General features: G+C 37.2%; 1 protein-coding gene and 1 long non-coding RNA gene across 15 annotated transcripts in view; one reads left to right on the plus strand and one right to left on the minus strand.

Moving 5' to 3' along the window:
- DOCK3 (dedicator of cytokinesis 3) overlaps positions 1–17,291 on the plus strand; it is a 231,799-nt gene that overhangs the window by 188,305 nt on the left and 26,203 nt on the right. For 12 of the 14 annotated variants that reach the window (XM_069769586.1, XM_069769593.1, XM_069769587.1 and 9 more), the window contains 8 exons: positions 1,607–1,692; positions 4,190–4,216; positions 4,336–4,431; positions 6,150–6,210; positions 6,702–6,795; positions 7,496–7,644; positions 12,479–12,565; positions 14,558–14,662. In XM_069769586.1, the coding sequence (XP_069625687.1) occupies positions 1,607–1,692; positions 4,190–4,216; positions 4,336–4,431; positions 6,150–6,210; positions 6,702–6,795; positions 7,496–7,644; positions 12,479–12,565; positions 14,558–14,662 (705 nt within the window). The remainder of the gene's footprint in view (positions 1–1,606; positions 1,693–4,189; positions 4,217–4,335; positions 4,432–6,149; positions 6,211–6,701; positions 6,796–7,495; positions 7,645–12,478; positions 12,566–14,557; positions 14,663–17,291) is intronic. The other 2 variants (XM_069769588.1, XM_069769592.1) reach the window with 1 other exon arrangement.
- LOC138681767 (uncharacterized) lies at positions 479–11,880 on the minus strand. The gene is made up of 3 exons (XR_011321980.1): positions 11,024–11,880; positions 10,487–10,573; positions 479–755 (listed from the first exon to the last, which is right to left on the minus strand). It is a non-coding gene; the product is annotated as an uncharacterized lncRNA (long non-coding RNA).

Consider the following 17,291-nt stretch of genomic DNA (forward strand, 5'->3'; position numbering starts at 1 on the left):
ATTATTACAGTAGCATTTGATCATGGTCCTCTTTTTGCTTGCTTTAGCATAACAGTAGAACAGTCCCTGTTTCTGGCATTTACAGTTATAAGTACCTACAGTCATCTTCAGGTTTCTGGACCTGTTTATACTTGCTGTATCAGGATGAACTCTTCATAATCTTCATTTAATTTTTATACTCACCAATGTATTCTAAACTAGAGCTCCAAGAATATTTCTTGAATTACCTGTGGAGCAAATTTCCACACTGTTTTATGAAGCATATATTGTAACTTTCTAAGATTAAAGACAGAATAATCATCCGTATTAGTGAGACTGAAATAAATAGTTAAATAGCACAAGATGTATTAAACCTTATTAACATTAGCTGCTGGAACCAGGAAGTTATTTGTTGTCCAGTATAAAGCTAGGTAGCTGGACAGATGCATTACTGATTTCTGTCAAGTCATTGTAGATCACAAGCAAAGAGAAGGTAGGGTTTTTTTATTTAGAGCTTCTCTTTTTGAATACAGAGTTGGTTGTCAGAAAATATAAAAATCCTGGAAATTCATTTTCAAGCCCTTTTTTATTTTCTTCAGTAGCTCATGTTTAACAAGGTTATTTTTGCAGTGATACTGGATAACAGTGCAGTCTGATTGATGGACTAAATCAGGCCTGCCTTTAATGATTTCAGCAACAAGAGCACCAGCTCCATTAGTGTGCCACTGGGTGATTTACTTTTCCTTCTCATCTTTACTTCCTTGGCAATTTGGCAGCTGAAAAACACAGAGAAACTCACACTATGCTTGTCTTCAAATAAAAACAGGCTATATTTCTACAAACAGTTTCAATATTTAGGAACCTCTGTCTTCATTAGTACTGAAAGTATGTTTTCTACAAGATTTCCAAGACTACCTGAAATTGTTTTGTTTAATGTTAGATACATTGATTTCTGTACTTGAATCAATTTTATGGCAACAACTGATACCAAACTTGATAATAGGATATATTAGACTAGGGTGGAAATGAATACATATTCAAAACCTTTGTAAGGGAAGAGAAACATAATGATACTGTTGTAGCCCTTTATATGTAAGCGTAAAAAGAAAATGTGTCATATAATAATAGAAAGGCTTGACAAAACTGGGTTTAATGAACAAATAATCTCCAATGTAATGATGCCTGCATGATGAGAAATCAATTACCAGTAGATCCATTACAGCAGACTAGTGGCGATCACACCATGAATTAGTTTCTCTGTGTGGATATTCTGTTACAGTACAGGATATAGTTTATCTGATACACTGGTTCACAGAAAGTGTGAGAGATTTATTTGATAAGAGAATAAACTTCAGAAATTCCTGTCAAGAAGCAGCGGTACCTCCCCTGGGATGTTCATTTAGACCCTGATAAGCAAAAGGATAATTTAGTTTTAGTCCTCCTATTTCACTGAAAAATGAGAGAAGTGTGTCCATTTAATTGAGCCACAGAGAAATAAATCACGTGCACATAGAAGTGGGTAGCCCCAGGGCATGAGAAACAAAATATTCTTCCAGTCTTCCTAGCACTTGGAACTCTTGTCTTCTACATGAACAGCTAATTTGTAACCAGTCCCTTCTTCATCCAGGTGGAAGCTGAGTTGATCGATAAGCTGGACAGCCTGGTATCTGAAGGAAAAGGTGATGAGAACTACAGGGAACTCTTCAGCCTGCTGTAAGCTATGCCAGTTTCTGCTCGCTCTGTGTTGTGCAGGGTCATTGAAAGAGTCAAAGCAGTGATCTGTGCAGCCACTGCTGCAGTGCTGATCTTCAGAGAAAGCAGTAAAGGGCTTTCTGGCAGGTTTTCATGACATGGCTCAGTGAAATAGAAATATGTCACTCTAATTCTGAAAAGAATATAAAAACCTAAATTCTTCTTTGTCTTCTTTCTGTGACATCTAATATGAGGCTGCACAGGTAAGTGGTTATCCTCCTGCTATTGAAAATTGACTTGCTAGAGGAGCCAGTGCCTTTCTTTTTACATAGCAATAAGTGAAATCATGGCCTTAGGATTGTTTAGAGAAACAGTGTACTATCTAGCAAGTCAGGCCTTGTTAGAGCAAAAGAGATTTTCCTCAGTGTTTTCCTTTGCTTCTTCCAATTTTTGAAGGTTGTGTTTTGGTTGGCTCCATAGTTGCAAGTTGCTTCCTCCAGAGTCCATCATGATACTGTATTTCCACTCCCTTTCACAACAAAAACCTGTAGTCGTAAGGATAAACTTAAAAGACTTTTTACATCTGACTTTCCACTTAGTTATCTTTGATTACCGATCTGTCTTCAGATTTCATTTCCAGTGATCCTAGTTTATTCCAAAAGGACTTATTTTGAACTCTGAAAGTCCAGAGCACTTAACCCTAAATCTTTTAATATTCCAGTTAGCCATAGAGATCATAGCAGAACTTTAGCCGTATATTCCAGACAATTTTATGTGACCCCCAATAGCATGCTGGCAGTTTGAGGCATAAACCTTTGTTTTGGTAGAACCAATACTTGTATTTCTGAATTTACAATGGCGCATTCATTCATTTTCAAGATAGGTAAGCCTGCCCATCTTGTATGCTTATCCTTAGGAAGCATGTAAATGTATTTTTGATTTGTGTATATTCAGCCTTGGGGAGTCTGGCACGTTAACAACATAAGTCTGTTTCAGGAATAAAGGAAAGAAAATATCTATCTTTTTTTTTTTTTTTTTTTTTTTTAATTCACCTGTGTTGTGGTTTAACCCCAGCCAGCAACTAAGCACCACGCAGCTGCTCACTCACTCCTTGCCCTGCCCCAGTGGGATGGGGAGGAGAATCAAAAACAAGTAAAACTTGTGGGTTGAGATAAGAACAGTTTAATAATTGAAATAAAAAATAAAATAAATTAATAATAATAATTGTAATGAAAAGGAAGATAACAAAAAGAGTGTGAAATATAACCCAAGAAAGACAAGTGATGCACAATGCAATTGCTCACCACTTGCTGACTGATGCCGAGTTAGTTCCCAAGCAGTGACCAACCCCTCCTGGCCAGCTCTCCCCAGTTTATATACTGGGCATGATGTCACATGGTATGGAATACCCCTTTGGCCACTTTGGGTCAGCTGCCCTGGCTGTGTCCCCTCCCATCTTCTTGTGCTCCTCCAGCCTTCTTGCTGGCTGGGCATGAGAAGCTGAAAAATCCTTGATTTAGTCTAAACACTACTCAGCAACAACTGAAAACATCAGTGTGTTATCAACATTCTTCTCATACTGAACCCAAAACACAGCACTGTACCAGCTACTAGAAAGAAAATTGCCTCTAACCCCGCCGAAACCAGGACAACCTGGCAAGAGGAATATTGTGTATTTCCTTTGCTCCAGTTGAAGACATTTGTTACCCAAAATGTTAAGAATTCAGGGACTGTATGTAGGTTGTTACTTATTTTTAGATGATAGTGACTGCATGTATTACCAAGAAACACATCCTGGAAGTCCAGCAACCTTTTAGTTTGTATTTGCTACTGACTTTTCTGAGAACAATATGAACTTTGAGGAAACAATTCCACAAAGTCAATAAATGCTGTGTGAAATAAACAGTTGATCCTGAATTCTACTGTCTCAACTATACTGCTGAAATATATATGAACTGGCTCCCTCAGCTAGAAATCATTCCAGTACAGAAGAGCTTGCCTCTTCTCAGGACATGTATGACACCCAACAGAATTTCTTTCCTCTTGACAGTATAGAAGTGACAAGTTCTTTGACCAGAGATCCAGCTTCAGGAAACTAGCATGTCAATTTGCTTTCTTTTTTCACTTTTTAAATTTTGGTGTTCTCACTCTAGCTTTCTCTCATCCTTCACAATTGTCTCAGTGAGATGCTTGCTCTATTGTCTAGTTTGCTGAGCAGGAACAGACTGACTTTATGTATTTACAGCTTAAATTGTGACTCAAGGTTGGTTGGTTGGTTGCTGATTAGGGATGAAAATTTATATAAGGATGAGCAAAGAAGAGGTATTCGCAGTAGGTTTAGACTCCCAACTTCTTACTGCTGTTAGCACTATTTAAGCTACAGGAAATAATGTGGGAATCAACTGTTGCCATGAGCATTGCTCTTTTTCATATATTTTAAATGGCAATGTGAAGATATTTTTCCTTCTCCTGTCAGTTCTGTAATTTCCTTGTCTTTGCTTCATGCTGCCTGGAGTAGAACCCAGCTCTTTGGGCCTTATCCCAGGTAAGATAGTAATTCTATCAGTTTGTTTATGAGGAAGAAACCAAGTTGTCCACAGCTGTCTGCATGTAGTATACCATTTCCCCGGAAGCCTCATCTGCTGTCTTTCCACCTCCAAACAGTTTGCTGGAGAAGATTGAGCAGGAAACATGGCGGGAGACTGGAATCTCTTTTGTTACATCAGTTACTCGTCTCATGGAGCGTCTGCTTGACTACAGGTATCTGGCAACAACAGTAATATATTCCAAGTATAAGAATTTTGTAAAGAGGTAGTACTAAGTTTTCTACAGGGAATGTTTTTATTGTTTATCAAGCTGCATGCTTCTCTGATGGCAAGTATTGTGTAAGCAAGCCTAACTCATTGCTGCTGGGCTCTGAGCAAAAATCCTAAGTCCTCCTCTCTAGAGCCCTAATTCTCATTCCTGATAATAGCAAAGATAAATATTTTAATTCGTAGTTTTGTACTAAGGTTTACTGAGGTTGCTAAATGCTTAATTCCTTCTGTCATTGAAATTATCTCACCTACTTTGGCAAAAGAGATGCTAAATGCAAGAATGATCTCAAATGCCTCACTGAATCGAGATGTGCTGAATGTCTCATCTAGATACACAGGGTTGGAAAACTTTTCATCTGAGGAAAGTCTGACATGTCAGCTGATGAGTCATGTGGAAGACTCCACTATAAATTAGGCATCCTTTGTTTAGTTTTAGACTGAAGGTTGCAAGACTATTGTGTCAATGCAGCTGAGCTTTGATTCAGTTACAAGAAAATATTTTAGCTTCATAGATATATACACACACACTCAGAGTTGTTTTTATGGAACAATAGACAATTTAAAACTATATAGAACTGCCCCCAATATTTCTGTCTTTAGCCTACTGACAAGAGTTCAAATAATTTTTTCTTCTGCTGCTGCTCAGTATAGGTGAAAACCTGTGACTAGGCTGGGTATTCTGCAATCCCAAATCCTTTTCTGTGCTTCTTAGTTTGCTCTTTTTGTTATCCTTACCAGTTTGATCCAATCTCCTGTTTGTTTCCTGACAACAGCTGCTTTACAATTACTATGCAAGTCCAGCAAGGGAGCCTTTTTTTTTTTTTTTTTAAATGAAATTTGCTATCAACACAATGTTGATACACAGATAGACATTTTTGTGCCTAACTGTGGAACAGATACCAGTTTTTAATTGATTTTTTAATACATAGCAGGTTTTTTCATTCCCAGAGCAGAACAGGGAACCACATCAAAATTTGGAAATACACAGGCATCTCTTGCAGTCCAGCTGCCAGTTAGTTGACACAGTAGTTCTCAAGACATTTTGCTGTGTCACTGCTTTAAAAATTTTGTCTCTTCTTTACAAATGAATGTGACACTCTCGAGTCAAGATTAGTGATTTCTGAAGCCTTTAACTTTTTGTACTGCTTGAATGGAAATAATTTCTAAAATATTCCAGAAACTAAAGATAAATTCTGTGATTTAACTTATCTATGAAAAAGTTAGTAATCTAGTCTAAATTACTCAGGTTCCACCTTTCAGCATGCCAACACTACATTGGATAACTGAATTTGTGAAAGCTAATCTTTTGACTAGGAAACCACTAAACATTTACATTTAGATAAATAATAGTTTTTCACTTTTATACTAGCTCGTTCGTTCAGATGATTTTTAGTGACTATGGTGATTTTGTTCAGATCCTTGTAAGAAATGAAGTAGCAGTCATTTCAGGTTCTCGGATGCAGACATGTAAGAGGACACTCAGTTCTCTCATCATTTAAGCCATAATACAGAAATTTTTCTTAGAGGAACTTTATAAAATAGAGTGTATGATTAACTGTTGTTTGTGTTCCAAGGGGACTCTGGAGGATAAGATAGCTTCAAATTCATTTTAAAAGGACTTTTTTTGCAGATGTATGTTTTAACATTGCTCTGCTTTCTTAGGGACTGTATGAAAGGAGATGAAACAGAAAACAAGAAAATCGGCTGCACTGTTAACCTTATGGTAAAGATGTTTCCTTTATCTCTTTGTGATACTGTGCAACGCTGTTGAAACTGGCATGGGAAAGGTTGGGATAGAAATCTGTGTCAGGCAAGTACAGCTTCAGAATCCGAGCACTGGGGTGATAGAACAGAATGACAGGGATTGTGAGGATCCTATGCAGATCTCTGGTCCAACTTCGTGCTTAAAGCAGGGCCGAAGAGGTCAGGTTCTTCAGGGCCTTTTCCAGCTGAGTTCTGCATATCCCTGTGACAGTGTGTTCTACAACCTCTCTTGCCTTTTCTTTCAGCTTTTCCCTACCTTCATTATGAAAAAAAATCATGACATGATAAAATCGGTGGGTTAAATCAGTCTGAATATGAAAATAATTATTACTTTTCTTTTGCACTAATAATGTATTCTCTTTTCAATACCTTTATACGTACACAGATCCTGCTGATTGTCTTGAATGAAGGAAGTCTTAATAAGGTAACAACTCTTTTTTTCTTTCACAGAATTTCTATAAATCTGAAATTAACAAGGAAGAGATGTACATCCGCTATATCCACAAGCTGTGTGACATGCACTTACAGGCTGAGAACTATACAGGTTAGTAAGACATCATATGGGGTCTGCTAGAAATCCTGGTGAAAGTGTTTGACTCTCCCAATGTTATGCTCATAATATCTGATTCATTCTTTTGGAAGAAAATGGTATAAATCAGTTAGGGCAGTTGGGAAGATAAGAAGCTGAGGTCCAGCTCATTCCCTCAAGTAAAATAATATATATCTATGCCCACACAACCATACAACTATTCTGTTACACCCTGAATTTTACATTAAAGTGTCGTACAAGGAACATTGATCAAAAAAATCACAACAATGGAATCAAAATTAGAGGAAGATTAAAATCACAAAACCACCATGATATTATCATTTGCTGTATTTTCCTTGCATTGTATAATTTAGGGAGCTCTAAGAAAGTGTATAGACTCTAACTCTCTGTTGTCCAAGCTCTGTTTACAGCTGCAGGCCCTGAATATAGTGATATATCTGAATATCTGACTGTGCATTTAAATCAAGTAGTTAGTAAAAAGAAACTTGACAGATTTGTTCCTAAAAGTCAGCTTTGTCCTGCTATTTTAAGTAATTTAATAATTTAATGATTTAATGAGAGTTCAGAATTTTTTCTCAAATTGTAAATCAGAAATTCCAGACTGTTTAAGAAGCAGGTCTAGTGACCTTTCAACCTAATGGCTGTATTTATTTGTTGTCATTGATTCAGTGTTCAATAATTGCATTTCCAACAGAGGCTGCATTTACTTTGCTTTTGTACTGTGAGTTGCTTCAGTGGGAGGACAGACCTCTGAGAGAGTTCCTGCATTATCCATCTCAGTCAGAGTGGCAACGTAAGGAAGGTCTGTGCCGTAAGATTATCCATTACTTCAACAAAGGGAAGGTATGCCAACTTCTTCTCTCTTCCAGCAGCTTCCTTCCCTTTTCCTGACCTACTTAGGGCTTGCAGGCCTGTCATCTCAGTTCAGTAGTCTGGAAGTAAATTTGTATCAAAAGGTTTTATTACTTGACAGATTGCTTCTTGGCTCTCTGGATGAAAAAACAGATGAGAAAATGGGTATGGGTATTTCATTATGTATAACATTTGGAACTAGTTTAGGTAGGCCAACAGGAGAAACACCAAAACATTTTTATACCTTTAAACCAAACTTTCGATCACCTGATATGGCAAAAAGCTCTATGAATGCCAGTTCCTTAGCTTTGGGGGGTGGGATTGCATTTTGTAGTTGTCTATGCAAATTGCTGTGTTATGACTCACTTTAGGGCTTGTTTTGTTTCTAACCTATAGAAGTAAATGGCAGGCAATAGACTGTAGGAGTCCCTTTATTAAAAAAGATTTAAGTCTTTCCAGTGTCACTGTTATTTTAAAGTGGCTTTCAATTAAAGTGCAGTCCCATCCATTGCCCAAGAAGAAAATCAATACATTCCAATTTCACGTATTCAGTATGTTTTTCCTAGAATAATTTTTTTTTTAATTACTGCAGACATAGGTGTTATAGTCCCTTGTGACATGGTGTTTTGGGAACATTTCAGAGGTGAACCTTGAAAGTGATATCATCTGTCAGAATATTTTCAATTTTTTCCCTCCTCTAGAAAAATTCCTACAGCTTACATTATTGGAAGATAACGTCTGTATGTGCGCCTCACGGTTGGTTTTGCCTGTGATGGTAATGACAGTGGCATTAAATACAAATGTGATTTGGTTCATATGGGGTTGCCCTTCCTGATAATCCTTTCCTAGCCCTGATAACTGAAAGTTGCACATGGCAAAGACATTCTCTACAGAACCAGCAAAAGGAAGTCAGATTCCTGTGTGTAGGAAGAAATAGCCTATTTATGTGGAAGTGATTAATTAAGGAGAATTTTTTTCTTTTTGGCCAGAATTGTTCTTGTGTAATAATAATGAATATGGTTCTCTTTTTAGTTTCAGAAATTTTCAGTTTTTCAGACTGCACTTAAAAAAAATAAATTACTGACTTGTGCAAATATTGTAGTACCATACTGTCTGACTAGAAAAAGATGATATACAGACTATGTAAAACAAGTGAACCTGTATTTTTGACAAAAACAGGCAATCCATATATGCACTGAAGGGGAGTAAAAACTTGACGGATGTAATTTTGCTATAAAACTCCTAACAGATTATAGACTGTTAACCTCTTGAGGTTTTTTCCCCACTGGATGTTTTTGGAGTTACTTGACTTTGTATTTTAATCCTCCTTTATTATAAATGGTAGCTGAATGACTAAATAATCCACTTAAGCAGTGTGTATGACACTCAAACTGTGGAAGTGAAAGATGCTGAGAAGCCAAATCCTCCTGCTGCTTTTCAGCACTTTTTCTGTTGCTGTGTAACAGGGAACAGCTCAGGGAATGGAAGAAACTTGCTTCCCTCAACTTGTGTCTGATAGTTTCTTTCTGCACTACCCTAAGATGGTCCCTCCTCAGGTCCTGAAGAGTGGAATTTGTTGTTCTGTGTCCTTCAGTTGCATTTCTAGAGTTTAAGTTTCTCATGCTGCTCCTGGCATCTTCCACTAAGTAAGGTGGTCAAAGCAGCATGAAAAGGGTGTAAAAATTCTGCATTTGTTAATGGAAAAATTTTCTCAGCACAGGAATGGGGGAAAACTGGCCACAAGACTGTCTTGTGAGTTTGACATAAAGGGCGTGCCAGTGGAGGGCAAGGAGTGGTGGCATGGCCTATGGCAGGCCTGGAGCACTGCAGTGGGGTGCAGAATTGAGTAACTCCCATTCTCAATATTGTCGGTAGCAACCCTGTGTTGGGAAGGAACAAGGTGTTCCAAAGCCCTTTTAGCCTTCACTCTGGTCGTGTGCTCCTTCCTACTGATTTCTGTTATGCTTTGAATTGGTTTATGGCTCAGTCGGCAGTGTGTGCATAATTTTAAATGAAGATTATTTTTTTTTAACTCACGGTTATGATTTTATCTGTTAAAACTCAAGGTTTTCTAGTTGAAGACAACTGTGAATGGAACAGTTTGAACCTGATTGATCATGCTTCTGGACAGCAATAGCTTGAAAACTACACAACCCTTTTTTGTCCAGTTCACTGCTAGATTTTATTAACTAAAAACTGACCAGCTCCCATCACAGCATCTCATACTCACAGTGTGTATTCTCCTTAGTGCCAGCCATGTGCTGTGAGACACCCAAAGCTGTATTTCCAAAGCAGTTTATTTTTAGATCATGTGCTCTATACCCAACATTTGAACTAATTTCTCTTGTGCACCCTCATGTGAATCATATTTGCAAAAGAAATCTGCGCACTGGGATGTGAGTAAATAAAGGTTGCCATTCATAAACTTTGATTGTCTGTATCTGTGCCTGCCTGTGTGCAGTCAGTAGCACTCAACAGAGAGTTGCTGGTGCCGTACAAGAAAGCTGCATTAAATGTCATATGAATGTGCTTTTCAAGTGAAGGACATAATACAGAACATGCAAACAGATCAGACATCAGCAAAACAGAAAGCAATAATGAGGGAAATTAACAGTGGAGACATTAGGAAATTATTTGAAGGGGGGAAGAATGATGCTTTAGAGGAAAGTGACACTTGCATAGCACACAGAATTCAATATTAAATTTCTACAGTGTGAAGATGGTACCCATTAACATCACCGATTTTAAAACTGAGGATCCCAGGGACTCAGATATCCATTCATTCTCTTTTCCTTTCAAATATCTGCAGACTCTTTTCTCTCTAAGAAGTTACCTGTATATTGTGTTTCTTCGCTTCTTTATCTCATCTCGTATCTATAGAATATTCAGCTAGCACAGCGGAATTTCTCTGTATGGAAGTCTAAATGAAACAAAGAGAAAGACTGAGTTAAGATGACAGGAATAGTATCAGGGTACACGTAGAAGAGCTGGTATAAAGAGAAATAAGATGTGGTTACATGTTGTTAATTTAATTCACATCAGAAAAGGAGCAGGAAAAGGTTACATCTTTAGGATCACCTCAAGGGAAGAAAGACAGCTAGCTTTCTGCTTCTATTTGGAAGACAGATTAGAGACTTACGTAGACTTTAGCCACAGCATCCCATCTGGAAGTGAGACTCTGCTCACACTCTGTGTGACAAAAACCATTTATTTCTGGCCAGATGTTTTAGAAGAGACTTTTCTTTTTCATTCTTTCAAGTAAATATAGATCAACTAAGGACTGAAAATCTATGTATAATATCTCTGTAAAGAATATTGAAACCTATTTAAAAGCACAATGGTATTTGTGTTTGCAAATATAAACACTCACCTTGCTAATGTTGTTGATCCCAATTCAGTGTGTCAGTTTGTATGTCATGGACTTTTGACAATCCACAGCAAAAATCCTGTTAATTCGAGACCACAAAAACCTGAGTAAAACTCTGAGTAGTCAAGTAAATGGTCTTTCAGTTCATTTCCTGTTGTATGTATTGTATTTATCTAAATAAATCTCAGGCTTCCCATCATCCCAAACTACTAATACTATCAGAATATCCAAATTGATTCTGAAAGAATCTTTTATTTAGCAATTTCTCATATAATTTTTTGTAATTAACTGAAGCTAAAGAGATGTACGATCATTATTTTTGCCTTCTTAGTTCTTACAACTATCCCTTCTTTTAACAAAAAAGTTCTTACACTTACTGGTTTTGCTATTCAGATAAAAAAAGCTTTGCTGATATTAAGGGTGAGAGAACAGACACTACAAATGTGTGTGCATAAAGGGAAGCATTGTAAAGTACTTAATACACTGAATCAGTGTAGAGATTCACTTTTTTTAAGTGAAGGTACATGTAACCAGAAAAACTCCTTCCATATTAAGTGTTAGTATTTTACATAATTACTCTTAATTACTGTTACCAATAACCAGTAATGCATAAGAGTTAATCCAATAAAGGTTCAACTGAGACCTTGGTGTTCTAGATCCTTTACATAAGTGTGGTAAGAAACAGTTGTTCCCCCAAAAAGCTTCCAACCTATGCAGGTAAAAGATGATGGGAGAGGAGATTTCAGTTCAAGGGTGTAAAATGAGCACTCTAAAAAAACTAAGTGAGGTAATGGGAGTCTTTCTCTCAATGTGGGTTTGCCCAAATTCAGTCTCTTTCTTCCTTACCTCTGAGGGTGATGAGTATGGTGTACTAGAAAAGATTTATTGTATGCAGACTGTAAGTTGAAGAAATGAGTTTTGCTTTCAGTGCTGAATATGGATGTTCACTCAGTGCAATAATGCAGGTCAGTTCTGAAGATGCTTTGTCTCTGCATTTTAGTGTTTCCCATTGCTTGACAGTTTCATGCTTTCAGTAGGAAGTAGCAGCGCTGGGAAGGAAAGCGCTTTGCTGGGAGCTATTCCCTAACTCTTTACTCCACGAGTTTTAGTGCAGAAAGCAAAGGAGATGTTGGGGGTGGGCTGAAGGGGTGTCTAACAAGAAGAAAAATTGTTATTTGTATTATCTTTCTCTAAATAAGTTACCAGTCTCATGAGTGAACTGTCAGTAATGAGCAGTATATGTGTCTAATTTCAATGGAACATATGCCTCTGTTACCATCTTGAAGAAGGAATTAATGTGATATTTAATGGAAACTGTTTCAATACATTGGATTTTCAGATCTAATCCCTGGCATTTCATACCAAATGAATTCCCAAAATTGAATTTCCATATTCCTCTCAGCTGAGTTGACAATAACATTCTGTTTGCTGTGAGTGTGATTTGCTTTGGTTTCACAGAGCTGGGAGTTTGGAATCCCGCTGTGCAGAGAACTGGCCATACAGTATGAAAGTCTCTATGATTATCAGAGCCTCAGCTGGATTCGGGTAAGTAGCAGCGGCTCCTGTCCTTGCAGATTCTCATGTCATTCCCCAGGGAATTTTGGTCTCCTGTCAGAACGTTCTGAATTTAAAAAAATCATCATATTCCCTGTACAGCTGCATGCATTTACAGTGACTCCTTTGCCATTGACTCATTTCGATGACTTCATAGGTCCACTGAAGCAATTCCTAAGTCTGCTAGCAGTAAATTCCCATGAGCATATAGAGACAGCACACACACAGGAGCTGGGCTTGCTATTGCAATTGCATATTTATATATATGTTTTTGCATAAAATATCGTTCTTTTTTTTTCTTTTTAAAGAAATGATATATTGATATTTCATTTTAATTCAAAAAATATCAAGGACAGCTTGTGCCTCAGTTGACATAAGAGGAACAGGAGAGAAAGAATGGAGAAGGCAAACATTTCTGGCTTTCTAATCAATTTACAATAATCTGGTCCTCCAGTAAAACCAAACACATGATGAAATCAAGGCACATTTGCAGCATTGTGCTTTAATTGGAAAAAGTAAACATTCTGGCTGTTATTTAAAAGCTTTTTAAATGTGAAAATAGTTCATCTGCTTTTGTCCCCTGGGGTAGCATGCATATACCCAAATTTAAGATTTACGCTATGTTGATGTATTCTTATACACAGTGGTTTAAATTCCCTTAAAAATTCAAATTTATTCTCATCTGAAGATAGCTGTCTAACTAGGTCTCAGGAACTGCACTTCTGAAGAACTTCTTTTCTTCCAAGTGGCCCTAAAGAGAGTACCAGTGACCATCTTGGTTGTGCACTTGTTTATTGTAGACATCTAAAATAGAACAGTGTGAAAATTTATCATGGTACACAGGAAATACTGTATCCGTAAAGTGATCATAATTGATGAGCAAACAAACTTACTAAAGACGTAGTCAAGTCATGCATCAAGACTTTCTTCCCTAAAACATCGGTAAATTAGCTATTCTTGCTGCCTCTTTATTATTTGGATTTAATCAGCTAGCCAGGTGAAGAGCTTCTCAGCTGATCAGTATAACCAATTCACGTCATCCTTTTGCTCACCTGTGTGCGATCTGTTTTCTGTTCAAGTTTCCTAACTATGTGTTGACCTGAACTGACTTGAATTTCTCCCCACTCTAAAGAGTTTTCGTCTATGCTATTCACATCATTCAACACATTCCTTTATTCTTCCTGCAATAATTTTTGGGACCTTCTCCATTTTAGAAAAGGAGTTAATATGTGTGGGAACCGAGAACAAAACCTTGATGCAATATTCTAAGTCAAAGCTGCTGTTAGGGTTCGAACCCTGCAGTGGCAGCAATGATGTCAAACTGATTCTTCTCTTTAAAAAGCTATCTTTTTGCTATAGTGAAATTCCTGTGAGCCTTTCAACTGAGATTCAGTTTGGCAAGGGGTCTTGAAATCCCATTCTTGATATAAATGCTAGCACAGTGCCACAATACTAGTAATTGGACCTAGAGAGAAGTCCTTTTACTTTTTCCAAACCTTTTTTCTTCCATGTCAAAGCTACTGGTGCACAGAGCTGTAGAAGATTTAATTTTGTTTCATCCTTTTTCATACCCCTCAACTCAATTAAGGCAAAACCAATTGAATTGATATAATTTTCCAGACAGTGGTATAGATTTGAGCTATAGGAGAGAAAAGGACACTGTGAGCCAGGCAACATAGATCTTCATCTCAGCTTTGCCATTAATTCTGCAATGCAAAGAAAATTACATGCAAGACCTGTTTAATTTAAAATGAGTTACAACAGAAAAATGTTCGTATGTCATCTCCAAAAATGCAGAATGAGTATGATGGTACTACAGTCTGTTCCACCATGTAGACTGTTTAATTAATAATTTTTATCTTTAAAATAATTTCAGTCTTTTCATAAAAAATTGTGGGGGCAAAAGAGTAATGTGATATTTTAATGTGTCTTGAGATTCTGATGTTTTAAGTGTCTGATAGCAGCTATCTTTTTCCTCCATAGAAAATGGAAGCTACCTATTATGATAACATCATGGAACAGCAGCGCTTAGAACCTGAGTTTTTCAGAGTTGGTTTTTATGGTCGGAAATTCCCATTTTTCCTGCGGGTAAGCCAGACTTGTACAAAATATGACAAAGTGACCAGGCTCAGAGTAGCAGTTAAGGCTTTGTATTTTTGTCATGGAGATATGATGTCTGCCATTCAGCTTATTTTTTTACTCCTGCACAAGTAGAAACAGCTTTCTGGCTGAACTGAAGGATGTGGTCCATTGGTAATTTTCTTAAGACCAGATATCAGAAATTTGACTCACGCCTATGTGTATTTTTGACAATCTGCAGATGCACCACAAATTGCCGCTATATTAAGCGAAATGCTGTGTCGCAGCAATGTTTCGGTCATTACTCAACTTATTTTCATCATCTCAAATTATCACACTTTAAAAAGTCTCACATGACAGAATGATTCTAATACCAGACTGATGACTCTCTTATGCTATCTACAAGTGAACATTTCCTCTCTTCAACAAAAAGCCTAGCAGCTTCTCTGGACACATCCTCACTTTGAGCTTATTGTCTGCTGGTGTATACAGGATCAGCTGGGTCTGCAACCCATTTAAAAAGTGAAATGATCTTATTTTCCTAATGAGGAACCAAACCTAAAACAGATATTTGTTCATACGATATCTTGTTGCTAGTTCAGTGCAAGGAAGGAATATAATCTGACAACTGCTCTAAGAGCTGTCTGAAAATTGATGGTAGATGCCATCTAGCTTGACGGGACAAACTAACTTAAAACATGCTTTCAAGAACTGGAGGTGCATGTTCTGTGTTCTCTTTAAAGAAATGGTTTGACAAGAGATGGCACCACTCTTGAGTTACACAGTAAGAAGCTATAAAAAGCCAAATTGTGTACCATTTTGAAAATTGCACTCTTAAATTTCCCTCTGATTACTAAATATTTTTTCTTTAACTAAGATTTAAACATTGGTGTTTAATTACAGTCTTTTAATGGAAACAGGAGCAGGGGAAGTAAAAGACAAGTTGGAATTAATCAAGGTGAAAATACCAGTGGATAAGGCTTCATGTTATTTAAAGCTGAAGTTGAACAGTGCCATAATGTAACAGCCTCAGTCAGTGTGCAGAACACACCTGCAGAGGAATCTGAGGAAATGACAACTGTTGCAGCATGAAGCAGTAGCTACCCTTTCATGAAGATCTCCAGAGAAAACTGCCAATTTCTTTTTTTATATCTAACAACAGATGTTTCAGAAAATGAATGACAACGAAGTCCTTATGGCACATAAGCATTCCTACATTTGAAGTAGTATCAGTGAATCTAACTTATTTTATTATATTATGAATCCTACAGTTTTATCTTGGATCCTGCATGGCCTATGTGTTTAACACTGCACGAGTTTTCAGTGCACAGCACTTACTCTTTTTGCAAAACGGTGTAACAATGTGGATACTTGGCTGGAGACATTAACAGCAAACATGAGCGTACATAATTATAATCCTTGTTAATTCTGCAATTATATTTGGTAGCAGTACTTCTGATAGCAGATTACTAATGTAGCAATCTCATTAAAAGTCATCCTCCTCCTTTCTCTCTCTAATGATCCATACAGCATACATATTGCGAAGCACAGACTAAGCCCATTAGCAATCACATCAGCATGGATCACACAGTAAAGAGATTGGAAGCAGCTATTCTAGAGAAGAAAAAGATTTACATGGATTTAAAATTTTCAAATGGATATGGGAGGGATTTAAAGTGATCAAATAACTCTTCGGCCTTTTCTCAGTTTTGTCTATTGCTGTATAGCTTAAGACAGAAAATAACCACTTCTTTCTACAATCTTTGATTTTGAAGACCCTTTGTCTAGAAGTCATTGTTCATGTTTCTATGAATGCTGCATCTATTTCTAGCCTTCCTGCATAAGTAAATTAAAACTGTCCATGTCTTCCACCTACAAGAAGTTCAAGTAAGGCCTGGCAACCCACATTCTGAGATCTTGTGTTGGCATCTGTCTGAAAAGTCTAATAAATTTAGCTTTGAGGTGTTTTCAAGGCACTATTTTTAGAATCACAATAACTTTCTTTATAGGCTTACAGTTTTGTGGATTGCTGCGATCAAAAGCTAAAATAGAGAATGCAGGAAGTGTCACGAAGAGATTCACCTTCAAACATGGACTCACTCCAAATTTAATAATAGCTGCAAAGTTTGGGCATTACAGACTGAACTGTCAAGATTCATCATGCAGTTTTTCTCCCAGTTCATTGGTTGCTGTGACTGATGCATACAAAGTGACATATGTCACAGCTGGAACATGAGATCTGTTCCATAAAATTGAAATGCAAAGCCAAAGATAACTGCACTCCTTGGCTGTGTTTTATGATTGGGTTTTGCTTCTTTCTCTTTGATTTTGCTACAAGATCAAGAACTGCTCAGCCAGAACCCTTTTCCAGTGCAATTAACAAAACATTATTGCATATACTGCAGCTTCTAAATGCAAGAAATAGAAGGGGGGGGACTGTTCTTGTTTGCTGGGATTCTTTGTTCTATGAAGGTGAAAAATCTCCCTGTACTTCTAGTTATTGTTAAGTGTATGAGAATTAAAACCACCAGAATTACAGAATTTGCCTGCTTTGATTGGTCTTGCATCAGGAGACATTAACACCAATCAAAATTGTGTTTTGTGGTAACAGGGTTAAGACACTGGAATACAGTCTTTA

The sequence above is a fragment of the Haliaeetus albicilla genome, chromosome 24, assembly GCF_947461875.1.
Source record: "Haliaeetus albicilla chromosome 24, bHalAlb1.1, whole genome shotgun sequence".
Classification (NCBI taxonomy): Eukaryota; Metazoa; Chordata; class Aves; order Accipitriformes; family Accipitridae; genus Haliaeetus; species Haliaeetus albicilla.